This window comes from Lonchura striata, chromosome 9, assembly GCF_050655825.1.
Source record: "Lonchura striata isolate lonStrDom1 chromosome 9, ASM5065582v1, whole genome shotgun sequence".
Lineage (NCBI taxonomy): Eukaryota > Metazoa > Chordata > Aves > Passeriformes > Estrildidae > Lonchura > Lonchura striata.
In genome coordinates, this window is record NC_140711.1 from 20,780,093 (window position 1) to 20,794,944 (window position 14,852).

General features: G+C 50.0%; 1 protein-coding gene across 3 annotated transcripts in view; it reads left to right on the forward strand.

The window, feature by feature from the left end:
- Positions 1–14,429, forward strand: part of P3H2 (prolyl 3-hydroxylase 2) — a 64,975-nt gene extending 50,546 nt beyond the window's left edge. For 2 of the 3 annotated variants that reach the window (XM_021536785.3, XM_085587178.1), the window contains exons 4-15: positions 1,713–1,844; positions 2,948–3,090; positions 4,512–4,601; positions 4,986–5,026; positions 5,488–5,582; positions 8,259–8,386; positions 8,870–8,965; positions 9,058–9,208; positions 9,718–9,835; positions 9,997–10,072; positions 10,977–11,117; positions 12,138–14,429. In XM_021536785.3, coding sequence (XP_021392460.1) covers positions 1,713–1,844; positions 2,948–3,090; positions 4,512–4,601; positions 4,986–5,026; positions 5,488–5,582; positions 8,259–8,386; positions 8,870–8,965; positions 9,058–9,208; positions 9,718–9,835; positions 9,997–10,072; positions 10,977–11,117; positions 12,138–12,230 — 1,304 coding nt within the window. In that variant the 3' untranslated portion in view covers positions 12,231–14,429. The other variant, XM_085587177.1, reaches the window with a different exon arrangement.
- The last annotated feature ends 423 nt before the right edge of the window (positions 14,430–14,852 follow it).

The window sequence follows — 14,852 nt, forward strand, 5'->3', positions numbered from 1 at the left end:
TGATCAGGCCTGCTTCCAGAACCTTGACCAGGACACCAGGACACCCGTCAAGAGAGCAGCCTTCAGTGGCAAAGCAAACCCAGCGTCCTTCTCACTGAAAGCTGCTGCTCTTCGAACAGGACAAGCTGTCCCTGTGCTGGGCAAGTCAAGTGCAGCCCCAGTGAGCTGAAGGTGTTTCTGTGCTGGCCCTTGCTGAGCACTGACAGGGTCATGGTGTGGTGGTGCTCAGAGCAGGACGTCCTGGGAGGGACAACAGCCAGATGGTCCCTGCCAGCGCTGTGGCTCGGCCATAACAACCCCAAACCCCAGCACCATTCAGGCACCCAAGGGAACATGGAGTTGAGGGAGGGAAGTAAGATCCTTGATTAAGCTGCTTTTCTATAGGAAACTAGGTGGCTCCTTCCAGGACAGCATAATTCAAAGTTCACCCCTGGTCCAGGCACTCAGGCCCAAATGTTTCAGTAGGGAGTGGGAACACATAACGTACCAAGAAAAGAGAGTTCAGGTTTCTCCCAAACTCATTTCTCTTTAATCCCAAACTGATTTGCTGTGCTGCTGCTTGGGGTTGAAACACTCTCACCTTTACCCCCAAGGACAGATACATTTCAGTGAATTGATTGCAGTACCAAGAAAAAGCACTGCTTCCCAGTAATGGATTGATTATTTCGGATCTAGGATGCTTAAACAGGTTTAAATTACAACAATATGATTTATGTCCTTTCCCTTCTTGCTTTTCCTAATGCTATACCCTGGATGTGCATGATAAGTCAGATAACTACTCAGGCTATCTGACGAGAAAATAGGCACTGTTCTGAGTTTCCACTTGATTTCATTGCAAATTCCTCAGGTGGTTTTTATGGCAGCTCTAAGAAATATTTTGGTAGCTGAGCACATGATTATTTTCAAGCTTGTGTTTGTTTCTTAAGGTTTTTAATGGTGTGCAGAGACAGAGCAAGTAAATTAGATTTGTAAGTACATTGCAGCAAAGGCTCCAAAATGGAATCAGATGGCAGTGTTGGCTTTGAAGTTGTACAGCTGGTACAATGCCTGCCTATATGATGGAGTCCCATTAATTAAGAAAATTTGTTAATGGCAGATGTTCATCATGTGCTTGTGATTCTCTGGGGGATGCCTCATCTTTGAGACGCAGCACACATGGGGATTTCTGCTGCCCAGATTTGCCCCTTGGACCTTTCAGACTGGCCTTGCTGGGTCGTGCTGAGACTCTGCACCAAGCCCTCTTAGCTAAACATCCTAAAAAAGGAGCTTTCTTGCTGCAGGAAAGGAGAGGATTAAAGATGAGATGAAGGAAGGGACTCTGGAGCTGGATTTCATGTGGCAGCACATGTGGCTACCTTGTCTTCACCTCTCTGCTTGCTTTCTGGGTTTGTCTCTTGGGATTGAAGTGCTACCTGCAGTCCCTGCACGCTGCAGCAGCTCCTGCCACACCAAAGAGATGCTCAGGCTCCCTCTACAGTTGAGAAAAGGAGGAAGGCGTTTCTTAAAGGGGGCAAAAACATAACTACAACTCTGTGAGATTGGCTTTGGGGAGGAACGTTAGCTCTTTCCCTCGGTGCACACTCACCTGCCGTGCCAAAGCAGTGTGAGTTGCCCATCCTTCAGCTCAGGAGTTTGAGCCTCTGTCTGTCCTTGTCTGGGCACCGTCCCCTTCCCTCTCAGCTCAGACCCCCTTGTGCCTGTTTTCCTGGCAGATCACTACCTGCAGGTGCTGGCCTGCAAGCACGACTGTGTCCGTGAGCTGGCCACGCGCTCGGGCCGCATCTCGCCCATCGAGAACTTCCTTCCCCTCCACTACGACTACCTGCAGTTTGCCTATTACAGAGGTAAGGGCTCTTGGACTGTTCCTCACAGCTCCTGCTATGAGTTCTGTTCATGTTGTGCAAGTGCAAATTGTTCCATGTGGGAGTAAAGCTGCTTCCCCTGATGTCCACACTGCAGTGATGCAGAGGCATGGTCTGAAAGAGAAGCAAAGGACGTTGGAAATTGTCTCTTCAAAAGTCAGGTTGACTGAAATACAATTTAGTAGTTTTATGAAGGTGTTTTAGATCATCAGTCAGGTTTTAAAAGCCCAACTTTTAGCTTAAACATTACTATTCTTTAAATAAATCATGCTTTTTTAGTGTTCTTTCATTTGCCATTTGATATTAAAATCCTTGAGAATTATATGTTTCACATTTTCTGAAATGAACTGATACATTTTCTAAATTAATATATAACAGATACATGAGTTAGGTCAAGCTTATCCCAAGATGCCAATTTTTGCCAATTACCAAATATTTTAAGATTCACAGTAAAGTCACAGGAGTTGGTAGCATGGCAAAATGTCAGGGGTTGGCAGTACTAAGAAATGATGCCCAGTTGTGTGGTTCTGTGTGCTATTTTATTATGTTCTGTTGCATAAAAGAAAATAAAAATCTGCAGCAATCTGCTCTCTCAGGCTTTTGCTAATAACTCTTTACTGAAAAGGGCAGACTGTGCAAGGATCAAAATTGCTATTAAATTATTAAGATTCTTCATTCATCAATGGGAAGAAAGTAGGAGGAGTCCATATATGTTGTACAGGCCTCTTTAATCCTCTGCCCAGTTAGAGGTTAGGGTGAAAACCCCTGGGCCCTGAGAGATACTGCACAGATAAGAAGCAGTTTGATGCCAGACAGTATCCATGTCCTGCCCATCCAGCTGGATCCAATTTGGATACCATCTGGTCTGTGCATGATAGCAGAAAAGTCTGGTTTCTGTGCCTCAGTTTCCTTGCTGGTGAAGTGGAATGATTAAGACAAAGTGGCATCAAAAGAGCCCTATAAAGTCCTGGGCTGCCTCTTCAGCTGTTGGGGAGCTCAGGCTGTGTTTCCTCCCTGCAGAGTCCCCTCCTGGGCTCTGTGTGAGCCCCCTGTGACCCCCTGACCACTGTTGTGTTGTCTCCCAGTTGGTGACTACGTAAAAGCCCTGGAGTGTGCCAAGTCCTACCTGCTCTTCCACCCGGACGATGAAGATGTCCTGGAGAATGCAGGTTATTACAAGGGTCTCTTGGAAGGGACAGTGGATCCAGCCACCGTCAAGCCCAGAAAGGTGAGAGTGAGTGACACCTCAGAGCTCTTGGTGGGAGGCTTTAACAAAGCAATCCAGTGGCAATAAAAGCAGCTTGGCCACTTTCCCCCTGCGGGACCACTTGAAAAAAAAAAGCAGCAGTGCTGGGCTTGCTGGTGATGCTGAGGGGGTGATTTTCAGGGTGCAAGTTCAGAGTTGCTGGTGTGGGGGAGAAGCTGGTGGACAGGATTTGCTTTAAATGGGGAATTCAGCCTAGTAAAGCCTGAGCAAGGGCAGGGAGGGCAGTGACCAACAGTGTAAACCCTCCTCTTGCCCAGTGCTGTGACGGACATGCGGAGGAGGAATGCAATGAAACACCAAGCAAAGGGCAGCATCTCTTCAGACAGGGCTGGGAAATACTTTCCCAGGGGAGGCTGGGATCTCAGCATTACTCTCAAGTCTCTGAGCTTGGAGTTTAGCCTGTTTTGCACACAGTAGCTCTGCTATCACAGGGTTAGGCTGGGGTCAAAATCCCAAACAATGTGTGTTCCATCACCCAGCAGGACAGGCTTCCTCTCCAGTCTGGGCAGCCCTTATCTGTGGCCCTGGGGGTGCCTTAATCATAGAAGTTCCTCCCATGCCATGCCATGCCATGCCATGCCATGCCATGCCATCCCAACCCATGCCATGCCATCCCATCCCATCCCATCCCATCACTGGTCATTGGAACTGGCAGGAACTGGTTTTTCCATTCCTGTGGAATTCCTTGACTTCTAGGGAAATCAAGGTGAATTTGGTAAAGTACTAAAAAATAAAAGCAAAATTATAAAAAGGAAAACAACAAAAAAATGTTGGTTTCCTCACAAAACGAATCTAGGAAAAAAACCCTATTTGACAAAAACATTTAATTGTTTACAGTGTTTTGAAGTTTTCTGTAAAAGAAAATAATTTATTTTTGCTTTGCACAGTAGTTTTCTGGGAGAAATACCAGTGTTTTGTTTGCAGATTTTTTATTCAAGATAAACTGATGGACAGTTTCCAGCTGGCTTTGCTTTGTGGCCCCCATCCAAGCACTCTGAGGGCATCCCAGGGCCAGGCTCCATGTGGGGAACTGAGGCACGGCCCAGCCACAGTCCCTGCCCCACCAGCCTGAACTTTTCCTCATTCTGCAGCTGGGGTTTCTCTGGCCAGCCTTTTGCCCAGATATTTTGAGGCTCTGCAAGGTGCTCAGGGGTTTCTGCCAGCTATGGACACGTGTTTTGGGGATTCAGGCTCCCTAGGTGGGTTGCTGAACACCTTCTGTCGTGTACTGAGTGTCTCAGCCTTGTGCCTGGGGTTGCTCCAAGCGCCGCTCACCCCCCAGCAATCTGCAGCATTGCATGAAAATGAGGCAGAGCTGCATTGCCACTGTCTTGAAAAAGCTGGGCCATGTGCAAGTGCTCCTGTTTTCCTTCTCTTTCCAGGAGGCCAAGGCGCTGCTGCGGCGCCACAAGCTGGAGTCGCGCCTGCTGCGGGCGGCCGCGGCCGGCCTGGGGTACGCCTACACGGAGCCGGTAAGAACCCGCCCCGTGCGGGGTCTCAGCCTGGTTTGTTCCCTGCAGAACAGTGATGGCCAAGGAAAGAAGGCATTCCTGGGGTGAAAGAGAGGCACAGGCAGCCTCATCCAGCTCTCGTGCCTTGGTGTCGGAGCCTCAGCCACTGCCGTGGTGACGGGGTGAGGCACAGGTGCCTGGGCAAGCTGGGCTTCCTTGGTGCTCGTCGCACTGTGCCAGCTTGGGCTCACATTTTCAATCTGGTGGACTCAGGCCATTGCCCAGAGTTACGTGGGATGGAGTCAGAGAGGCTGGCTGATGTCCCTGGGAGTCAGGCAGAGCAGGTAACGCCCTGGCTTTGGCTGCAGCATTAAGTTAAGGAGTTTGTCCTCTCTTTTCCCACAGAACTACTGGAACAGGTACGGCGCCCGCCAGGACGAGCACAGGTGAGCCGCAGTCACCCCAGCTGAGCTGCAGCTCCACCACTCCCACGGTGGGATCAAGGGGATGTGCTCATGGTGGGAACCAGCCTGCCACTCAGGGGTACTGCCCACCCGCCCAGCACACCATCCTGGTTGAATTAGGGCCCTTTGCCCCATGTCACTGCAAACATTGCCACAAAAACCTTATTTTAGCTGAGTGCCTTAACACCAGCAATGGTTTAGAGGGAACTTGATTGCTGAAGCAAGTGGTGCTGGTCAGATTTGTTGGTGGAAACTGTTGCTCACATTACCAGAAAAGCAATGTTTGCCACAGGGTGAGGGCTTCAACTTGTATGGCTGTGACATTTGTACAAAGTACTGATTTGCTTGGGGTTTTTGTGTATTAGTTTCCAAAGGCAGCAAAAGTTCAAGCTGAAGAACTTGTGGCCAAAGTCATGATGTTCCTCTTCTCTTTTGCTCCTCAGTGTCCCATCAAGTATCAGCAGTGAACCAGAGGATGGGCCCCGGCTGTCCCTGACAAAGAAACCCATGCCAAAGCCAGAACGAGAGCTGAAGGAGGGTAGGGCTGATAAACATGTCTCAACAATATTGGGATTTTTTTTCCTGTTGCTAGAGACTGCAGACTGCAAAGTCTGGCCACTGAGCAATGAGGGCCATTTCTATGTGAGAGAGTTCAAGTTTTGTTTAAGAGACAAGTCTTCAGTGTGCCACAGCATTTCTGGGTCTGTGGATCCCAGGGCACTCCTGTGCCCTTGGACTTGTTTTTCCCACCTGCTGGGCTACTCAGTACAGAGCCCTGAGATGTGGAGCTGGAAGGCTGGGTCTTCCTCACCATGGGGAAAGCAAACCAGCAAACAGGAGTCTTCTGTGCAGGTGCTTTTTAAGATCAGGGTGTTGTCCAGGCTTCAGAAGGATGGATGCTGGAAGCAGCCTGTCCTGATGCTTTGCTAAATGTGCTGGATCACACCATACTAGCAACCACTTCTCTTTGCAGACTAAGCTTATGACTTTGTTCACATGAAATGTGAATGTCTTAGTTCACATGAAATCACTTGTTTATAAGCCTGTCATCAGACGTTTCAACTGATTTCAGCACATTTTCAGCAACCACAGAAAACATCATAACATCTTCTACTAAAGACAGGATTTTTCCCCTTAACAATTTTGGAAAACAATATTGTAGCCAAGCACCAAAGCAGTCCTTGCTGCAAAACAACAGGGTCTCAAGCCAGGAGGTGTCTTGTGTCTCTAGTGAGCCAGCTCCACAGCAGCAGGCAATTAAACCTCCCTGTAATGCAATGGGTGGTAGCTCTTTTTGGGGAATTTCACAGCTTTCCCCAGCCCAAGTTGTGTAAAGCTGCTCAGTGTTTGTTCAGTGCTGTTATCCCTTCTCTAGCTGTACATAAAATAGGCAAATACCACAGGAAGATACCAAAGATCATGTTTAAGCCAAGAGCTGGTTGAATTGTAGTTACTGGCCTGTTTGCTGTTTATAACCAAGTAATTCCAGAGTCCTTCTTTCTGTTTTTATTTCTTTCTGTGCTTTTATTCTAGTTTACTTAGAATGTTTTTGTTTACAAAGAAAACTGAAACCATCAAAAAGAAACTGGGATTTTTTTTCCATCTAACTGCTGCTTTCTCTGTTTCTTTTTTTCTCTTTCTCTTTTTACTTGGAAAAAGAAAAGGCCAAAAGAGAAAATCTATTTTATTTCTGTACTCTTCTGTGCTTCTGTCCTTCCCCCCTTCCTCATTTCTGCCAATTCACTCCCAAAAGACCAAAGAATTCCTCAGTTTTTTAGGGTGTTTTTCACAGAGCACAGACACGGGTCTGTCTCTCTGCTGGTGCTTAGAGCAGGCAGAGGCAAGGAAAGCAGGTGGGAGAACGCTGTCAGTGTGGGACAGGGGTTCAGTGTCCATGGCACAGAGCTGCCCCATTAGTTCCTTGGGAGGAACAATAAGAAATGTTGGACGTGTTGAGGGATGCCTTCCATGTTCATCCCTCATGTGCTTATGGCTGGGGAAGAGCAACAGCTGAGCTGGAAAACTCAGCCCTGTGTTGGAGCATGCCAGGAGTTTGGATTTGAGACTTCTGATTCTGATCCAGCTGCATTTGCAATAAGTGTGGTTATCAAGCACAAAATCAGCACAGTGAACACCAGAAACATCCCATATTTTCCATTTGCAAGAAACCTAACTCTTTAGAAATAAAGCTGTGAGCTAATGATGGGGCTTGTGGAGCTTACGTGTCCTCCATAGGCCAAGGAGACCTGCCAAGAGCACAGTTTTGACTCAATAGACAGGAAAAGTAAAAGTTGCAAAAGCATTGTCACAGTTAAGTGTCCTTGTACCACATGGTGGGAAGAACTCTGCAGCTCTCTTTCCTCTATTTCCTTGCTTGTCTCTGACAACAAATAATTTTCTTCACAATTAGATGTATTACATTTTTCTCCTGGAGAAACATTTGGTTTAGGCTTTTATTGTTACCATTTCTTTCCTTTTCTTTCTTTGATGAATGCATGAAAGAGGCTTCAAAAGATGGTGGTTTAGGGACCTTGCTCTGGTTGTTTGATCAGTCAAATTTGATGGGGATGGATTGAAACCTCTGGTAAAAAGCTTGCAGGCAGAGGGAGGCAGCTCAGAGGCAGGATGTGAGGGATGGCAGGGACAGCCATGGCAGCTCCTCTGCCTCAGTGGAGGAGGATTATCCTGAGAGTTCTCTGGCTCACCCACTCCCTGCCCTCCTTCTTGGAGGAGATCAATGCTTGCTGCAAGCTCAGCACCATGTGAGGTTTTCTCTGTGTATGGCAGGCAAAAAACATGGATGTTGCAGAGGGTGGCTTTGCATGCCAAGCCAGCAGCATCCACAGAGCACAAATGCAATGGGAACCTACACTGGTGTTGACAGCTGGGCTGGAGAGCCAAGTTAGCCACTGTCCCTGTCTCTCCCTGTGTCCCACTGGGGTTTGGCGTTTCCAGGCTGTGGTCCCTGCACTTGCAAGGCAGCTGTTGAGAAGGTAGAAAATGCTGATGCTGCTGCATAAAATTGATTTCCTCTCCTTGTGTTCCCATTGCTTCTGTTTCTTTTGTTACTGATGGGAGGCCATACTCTGCTCTCTGCTGTGGAGCTCTTGGCCTGTCAGCACAACTGGGTGACTTCAGCCAGCCTCCAGCCACTGTACAAGATGTCAACAAGGCCAGGGCATGTTCAGCAGGATGGTTTTGTGTTTCTCCTTAGGGGGGCCTCTTCTCTACAGTGACGTGAAGTTTGTCTACAACTCTCAGCAGCTGAATGGCACCCAGCGAGTGCTGCTGGATAACGTCATCTCGGAGGAGCAGTGCCGGGAGCTGCACAGGGTGGCCAGCGTGAGTGGCAATGGCCCTGGGCTGAGTGACAGCTGAATGTGTGATCAGCCTCTGGAGACCATGGGTTCATGCCTTGCTGAGTGTTACAGCTGATGGCAGGATGCCTGTGGAGAGCAGGTGGATGCTTGTCCCTAGTGCACACCCATAGCTGCAGCACGGGAGCTGCTGCTCCATCCTGGGCTGCTGGACAGAGCCTGTGCAGAAAGAGCTCTTTCCCCATGTTATAACAACCCCAAAGGAGCCTTCTCATTCACCATTAACTGAGCTTGGAAGGGACTGAGGGTGCCTGAACATCCCCAGTTAGGGGGTGGGTGGTTGATATCCTGTGCTCACAGAGAGCTGCAGCACCTTTCCACCCCAACTCACCTGGCCCAGTGAATGCAGCCCTGGGGGGATTTGGTAAGAGGGTGCCATGTACATCCATTGTAGATCCCTCTCTCCTGACAAACCAGTTCACCACTCATCTGTCTTCGTGTTTTCCAGGGGATCATGTTGGCTGGAGATGGTTACAGGGGCAAAACCTCCCCCCACACCCCGAATGAGAGATTTGAAGGAGCCACTGTCCTCAAAGCCCTCAAGGTACAGCTCCCTCCTCCTTTTTCTCCTCTCCTGTGGCCTCCCTCCCAGTCTGCATGTGACACTGACCTCCCTTTGCCCCTCTCCTTGCCCAGTATGGCTACGAGGGCCGTGTCCCGCTGAGGAGTGCCCGGCTGTTCTACGACATCAGCGAGAAGGCGCGCAGGATCGTCGAGTCCTACTTCCTGCTCAACTCCACGCTCTACTTCTCCTACACCCACCTGGTGTGCCGCACCGCGCTCTCCGGTGAGAGTCGGGGTGGCAGAGGAGCAGGGAGCATGGGAGGGGTTCAGCTCTCCATGGGGTTTATGAGCTCAGAGTAGCTCTGTTTTGCTTAATGCTTAAACTGATGGCCAAGGGCTGGGCAAAGTCAGCATCCCACAGCAGCAAAAAGGGGGCACTGCTGTCCCCAGAAAAGTAATTTCTGGGATGTCTCTTGGTTTTCATATCTGCAACTCTTCCTATTTTCTCCTCCCTTTTCTCTTGCCTCCTATTGTCTGTCCCTTCTCCTTTCCACTCCAGCCCCAGCCGTCCATCTCACTTCCCTGCAGAGCTGTGCAGATCTTGCCTTTTCTCCCCAGCCATTAGGATGTTGCCTTTCCTCCCCACCCATTCCTTTCCTCTTCTCACCTGTGAGCACCACCTGGAGTGGGGTCAGGGTAGTCTCCCACCCCATGATGGGATCCCACAGAGCATAGCATTTCCATCTCATCCATCCCTTCTCCTTCCCCCTTCCTCCACATGGTCCTGCCTAGGCCAGCAGGAGCGCAGGAATGATCTGAGCCATCCCATCCATGCTGACAACTGCCTCTTGGACCCCGAAGCCAACGAGTGCTGGAAGGAGCCTCCTGCCTACACCTTTCGGGATTACAGGTAGGAGGGAAGGGAAGGAATCTCTCTCAGGACTTCTCTCCCTCTGGCTGTCCCCCACCCATGTCCCAGTGGAGCAATGTGGGATCTGTCCAGGAGATGGGGGTCAGCCTTGAGACCTCCCCAGTGCTCCCCTAACTGGGGTTTCCCACTTCCTTCCCCAGTGCCCTCCTGTACATGAACGCAGATTTTGAAGGTGGCGAGTTCATTTTCACCGAGATGGACGCCAAAACTGTGACTGTGAGTTGGTGCTGTGGGCCAAAAGTGTTCCTCAGCAGTCCATGCTCAGGGCTCTGGGCTTCTCTGGGCAGCCTGTGGCTCCTACCTTGCAAACAGCCATACAAAATCGTGCTGCAGAGGTGCACAGACCATCTGCTCCCTCCCTAGAGGCCCCAAGAAGTAAACCTGTGGATTAGGGGTTCTCCCCACCCCCAGTGCAGGCAGATGGATGGCTGGTAGTTGTCCCTGGCCTGGAGGACTGCTGAGCTGCCACCCCATCTTGTGGTCAAACATGAACTGGTGTCTCCATACAGAGGCAAGTCTCTTGTTCCAGAGTGGGTCACAGTGATGGACTCTGAGAGGGATGTGGCTTAGGCATAAGCCCTCACCTCTGTTTGGGTCCATTAAGGAAGCTGTGCACCCACTCTTCTGTGGTTGGACAGAGGTCTGGGCACCATGCTGGGGTCTCTGGAAAAGCTGGAGAGTAGATTGTGTCTGCTTAAGTGCCTGAGGGTTGGTTTGGTTGGCAGTTCTGTTCCCGAGGTCCTGCAGGACACTTGTCGACTCTGCCAAGAGAAGAAAGAAAGATATTTCACAGCCATGCCAGGCTTACACTGGACCTCCCTGGAGGTCCCTCATGGGCCCATTATGCCATGGCCCCATTTTGCTCTAGGTGGTGAACTGGAGGCTTTGCAGAGACTCCATGCCATTATGTCCTTTCTGCACGATGTCTGCACAGCAGGAGCAAGCTTCACACCTCCCTGTTTACCCCACACATTTTGCCAGCCGTGCCCAGAGCTCTACATGCCCGCCCCAAACAGCTCATCAGGTGCTAGGGTGATGCAGAGGGATGCCCAGGGAGGTCCCAAGCCCTGGAGCATGGTGAGCAGTCCCTTGCCAGCCTAGCTGTGCTGTTTCCCTGCAGGCCTCCATCAAGCCCAAGTGTGGGAGGATGATCAGCTTCTCGTCGGGCGGTGAGAACCCCCACGGGGTGAAGGCGGTCACCAAAGGCCAGCGCTGCGCTGTGGCTCTCTGGTTCACCTTGGACCCTCTGTACAGAGAGCTGGTGAGTCCCTCCATCGAGATGTCAGGGGAGTTGGGGCATACCCAGCATCCCAGAGGAACCAGGACCATCTTATTTTCTGCAGTCTCAGTACATCTGTTTTCCTCCCATTATAGCCCCCACAGCAGCACTCCCACAAGCTGGTTGCCCCAGGACAGGTTTTTCCTGCCAAGTCCTGGTCCTGGTCACCCTGGGCCAGTGGGGTGCAGTGCTGGGTTGGGATGCTGAGTGGGGCATGGAAGGGCTCCATGCAGGGCTGGGCTGGCCATTTCTGACACCTAGTGGCAGCAGCCTGATGGATGGGAACTCCTCCAGAGCAGCTCAGGGTGCTGTGTGAGTCCTGCTGCTAAGTCCTCTCACAAGCATTTTGGCAACTTGAAGTCCATGGCTCTGGGCACCCAAGATGCCTTGGAAGATCTGGGCTGTGATGCCTTTCACCAGGCACCCTCCACATTATGTTTTAGAAAGCTGATGTACCAGCCCCTGCCTCCCATTGGTAGCAATTCTGCTTTGTAAAAATAAAAGATACAAGACCGAGCAAAACTAAATGCAGGGAGAATGCAAAACCCTCATTCCCTTGCCTTGTGATGGAGGTGGGCTTCAAGGTTTGGGGAAAAGTTTATTTTAAGACATGCAATTCAGTGTCTCTCAGTCTTTTTGCACTAGCAGAAATTCCTCCAGGCTTGGTGCCTGTATGGTAGGAGATCAGCCCTGCCTGGGGAGCTGGAAATCAACAACAAGCAGAGGGGACAGGAGGAGGGTGTGCTGTGGCAGTGGCTGCTAGTGGAGTGTGGTAAGGGAACTACAGAACATCAGCTCTGCCCCAGCCACTGCAGCCTTGCAGGGAGGAGGGAATCAGGCATTGAGGTGGAATCCCAGGATCTCCCCATCCTCTCACCTACTCTGCTGGTTCTGGGATAACATCCTTGCTGTGTGTCCTCCCAGCAGCCTGAGCCTCACTGAATTAGCTGGAGCAGGCACTGAGGCTCTGCTGTTACCATTTCTTCCCTTCCCCTCTTTCAGGAACGAATCCAGGCAGATGAAGTGATTGCAATGTTGGACCAGGAGCATCGAGGACCCAGTGAAATGAACATCAACCCAAAGGATGAGCTATGAACTAGGCCAAAGACTTTTTCTATTAAATATTTATTTAATATTGTTAATCTTATTAGAACCCTTCTATTTTTGTACAGAGATGGTGTATAAATTAACAGGTTAATATGATTGTGGAATTCAAGGAATGCCTCTTCTGTGTTTAGCACAGCTTTTGCTGGAACCCTCATCCCTGTGCCAGCATCTCCTGGTGGGGCTGCCTCTGCTTCCAGCATTCCCTTTTTCTCTATAACTTCTCAGGACTCATTCAGGCCCACTCCACCCCCTTGGAGAACCTGTTGGTTTTGGTGGGGTTTTTTTGTTTGTTTGGTTGGTTGGTTTTTTTTGTTTTGGTTTTTTTTTGTTTTGTTTTGTTTTTGTTTTTGTTTTTTTCTTTCTTGGCCAAAAGTGGCAGCTTCTCTTTAGCATCTGCTGGAGAAAAGTCTCAGGTGTCCTAATGCACCAGTCTTTCTGCTCCTGCTTCCTGCTGAGGGAAACTGGAGCACAAAAACTGGTGTTATGACTGTCTCTCACCACTTGAAATATGCCTTTTAGGGGTAAAAAACAAAGGAAAACCCAAGTCCTAGCAAAATGGAGATTTCTCTGTAGCCATGTGAAGCTGGTGTTTGGGCATGAATTCTGAGCAGAGCTTCTGGAAATCAGCTGCTGAGCAGGGGCATGAGCTGTGCACAGGCAAGAGTGAATGTGATTTGCAGCTGACTCTGGTGAAATTGGGTCTGCCACTCATGTTCAGTCCCTCCTCTTGCTGATGGCCTGGGAACATGAATGATGCTGCTTCATGCATCCTTTGAGCTTCCAGCCCAGTCTGCTGCTGGTAGAACCCAAGGTTTGTAGTCATAATTTCTGGGTCCCTGTTGGAAAGCAGCTTAGGAAGTCACAGTGCCATGGTGTTGGATGGTCATGGTGTAGCTCTGCACTCTGGATGTCCTGGCTGCATCCTCCCATCCTGGCAGTGCAGAAGCAGCAGTTGTTCATGGTGTGCTATTATCTATTTGCTCAGAGTATTTCTGACCCAGCCTGGGGATGTTGCAGTGAAAGCAAGTAGTCAAGTAACTGCTGTTAAGCCAGTAAATCATTCCTCCCCAACCATTAAATTTAGTTCTGTGTGTGGGATCAGAGCAACCCCTGTCTCAGTCAGAAAAGGCACCGAGTCACAGGATTTCTGCCTCAGACATAAGGGCAGTTTTATTTTGACCCAACACCTGCTTCTGCTGCTGGAAGGTTTCAGCAATCTTCACTTGAAATTACTGCAAGGCTGCAGTCTATCAGAAAACACTACAGGGACCTTTGCTGGAGTTCACATCCTTGAGCTGCTTTGCTGAGCTCCCTGCTGCATTGACTCTTTCATCAGTCTTTTTCTGCTCCCCTCTGCCAGTTTTGGCATTCCCAGGACTTAAAATCTGCAATAGAGAATTGTCTTTCCTTTTTGCTCCTGTAGCTTGTGCCTGTTCCCAGGCTCAGAAGCCTCCTCTTCCCATCCAGTCACTGCAAAGACTGTAGACAAGGATTGTCCTTCTATAGAGACTTCCTCAAAGTCCTGGGCAAGATAAAGGAGAACTCTGCATCTGGAAAAATAAATGCCCAGACTGTGAAGAGGGAACTATTACCACCCAGAAAATGCTGGAAGAGTTATTTGCTGCATCTCCTCCAATGCTGCATCTGCAGAGGAAAAGGCTCTGGGCATTCTTAAGCTACCATCATTACTTATTCCTTTGTTGTTATCTCCCTTCCTCATGGAATGTTGAAAAGATGCATCAAGTTGGCTCCCCAAAGAACTGCCCACAGGTTTCTGCCTTTGAAGAGCCTTCCCTGCTTAAGTGCCTCTTCTGTAAATACTTAACTCCATCCCCCTTTTCAAAACAGCCAGAGGAGAAGCTAGGGAGAAGAAGGGGAGGGCAGCTGTTCACTTTGGAGAGCTGACCCCCATTTCATTGTCCCTCCACGTGCACCATGTGTCCAAGGCTCGACTCTGAATGTTGCACCTTCCATGTGGGCCTGTGCTGCCATCCCCCAAGGAACATTGCCCAAGTGCATCCTGCAGAGCTGCCCCTTGCTGCAGCCCCAGCCTTCCCAGGGATCCCCCAGCTGGTTCTGCTGCAGGGAGGTGCAGGGGCTGGCACAGGTCATGATTGGTTTGTTGCTGTGGTGGTTAGCCAGAGCTGTGTCTAAATCCAGGGAAAATAAACTGAACACATCTGGGCCTGTCTTTGTCTTTCTTCAGTCATATATTAGAAGGAGAGACTGAGGAATTTGGGGTCCGCTTCATGATGGTCCCTGTGCCTTTGGGGTTTCCTGCCTTAGACCTGAGCACAGCCCCCTCTCCATGCTGGAGGAGCACGGTCTGTGTGTGCTTTTGGCTGCCTGTCCATCTGCCTTGCTGTGTGTCCAGCTGTGCAGTAGCTCCCTGTGCACTGCTGGGTGCTCAGGGCCACAGCCACCTCGGGTGGAACAGTTCTGCTGCAGAGCCACGGAGCAGCCTTGGGGGATGCATCACTGCAGGACTCGCTGCAAACATGCCCCAGGAAGGGAGAAGACTCTGGGCTGCCTGGGCCATGCCTTTCACCATGCTGCTCTGCCAGTGAGACCTGCTGGCAGCCTGGGCCATGCTGAAGCCAGGAAACGTGG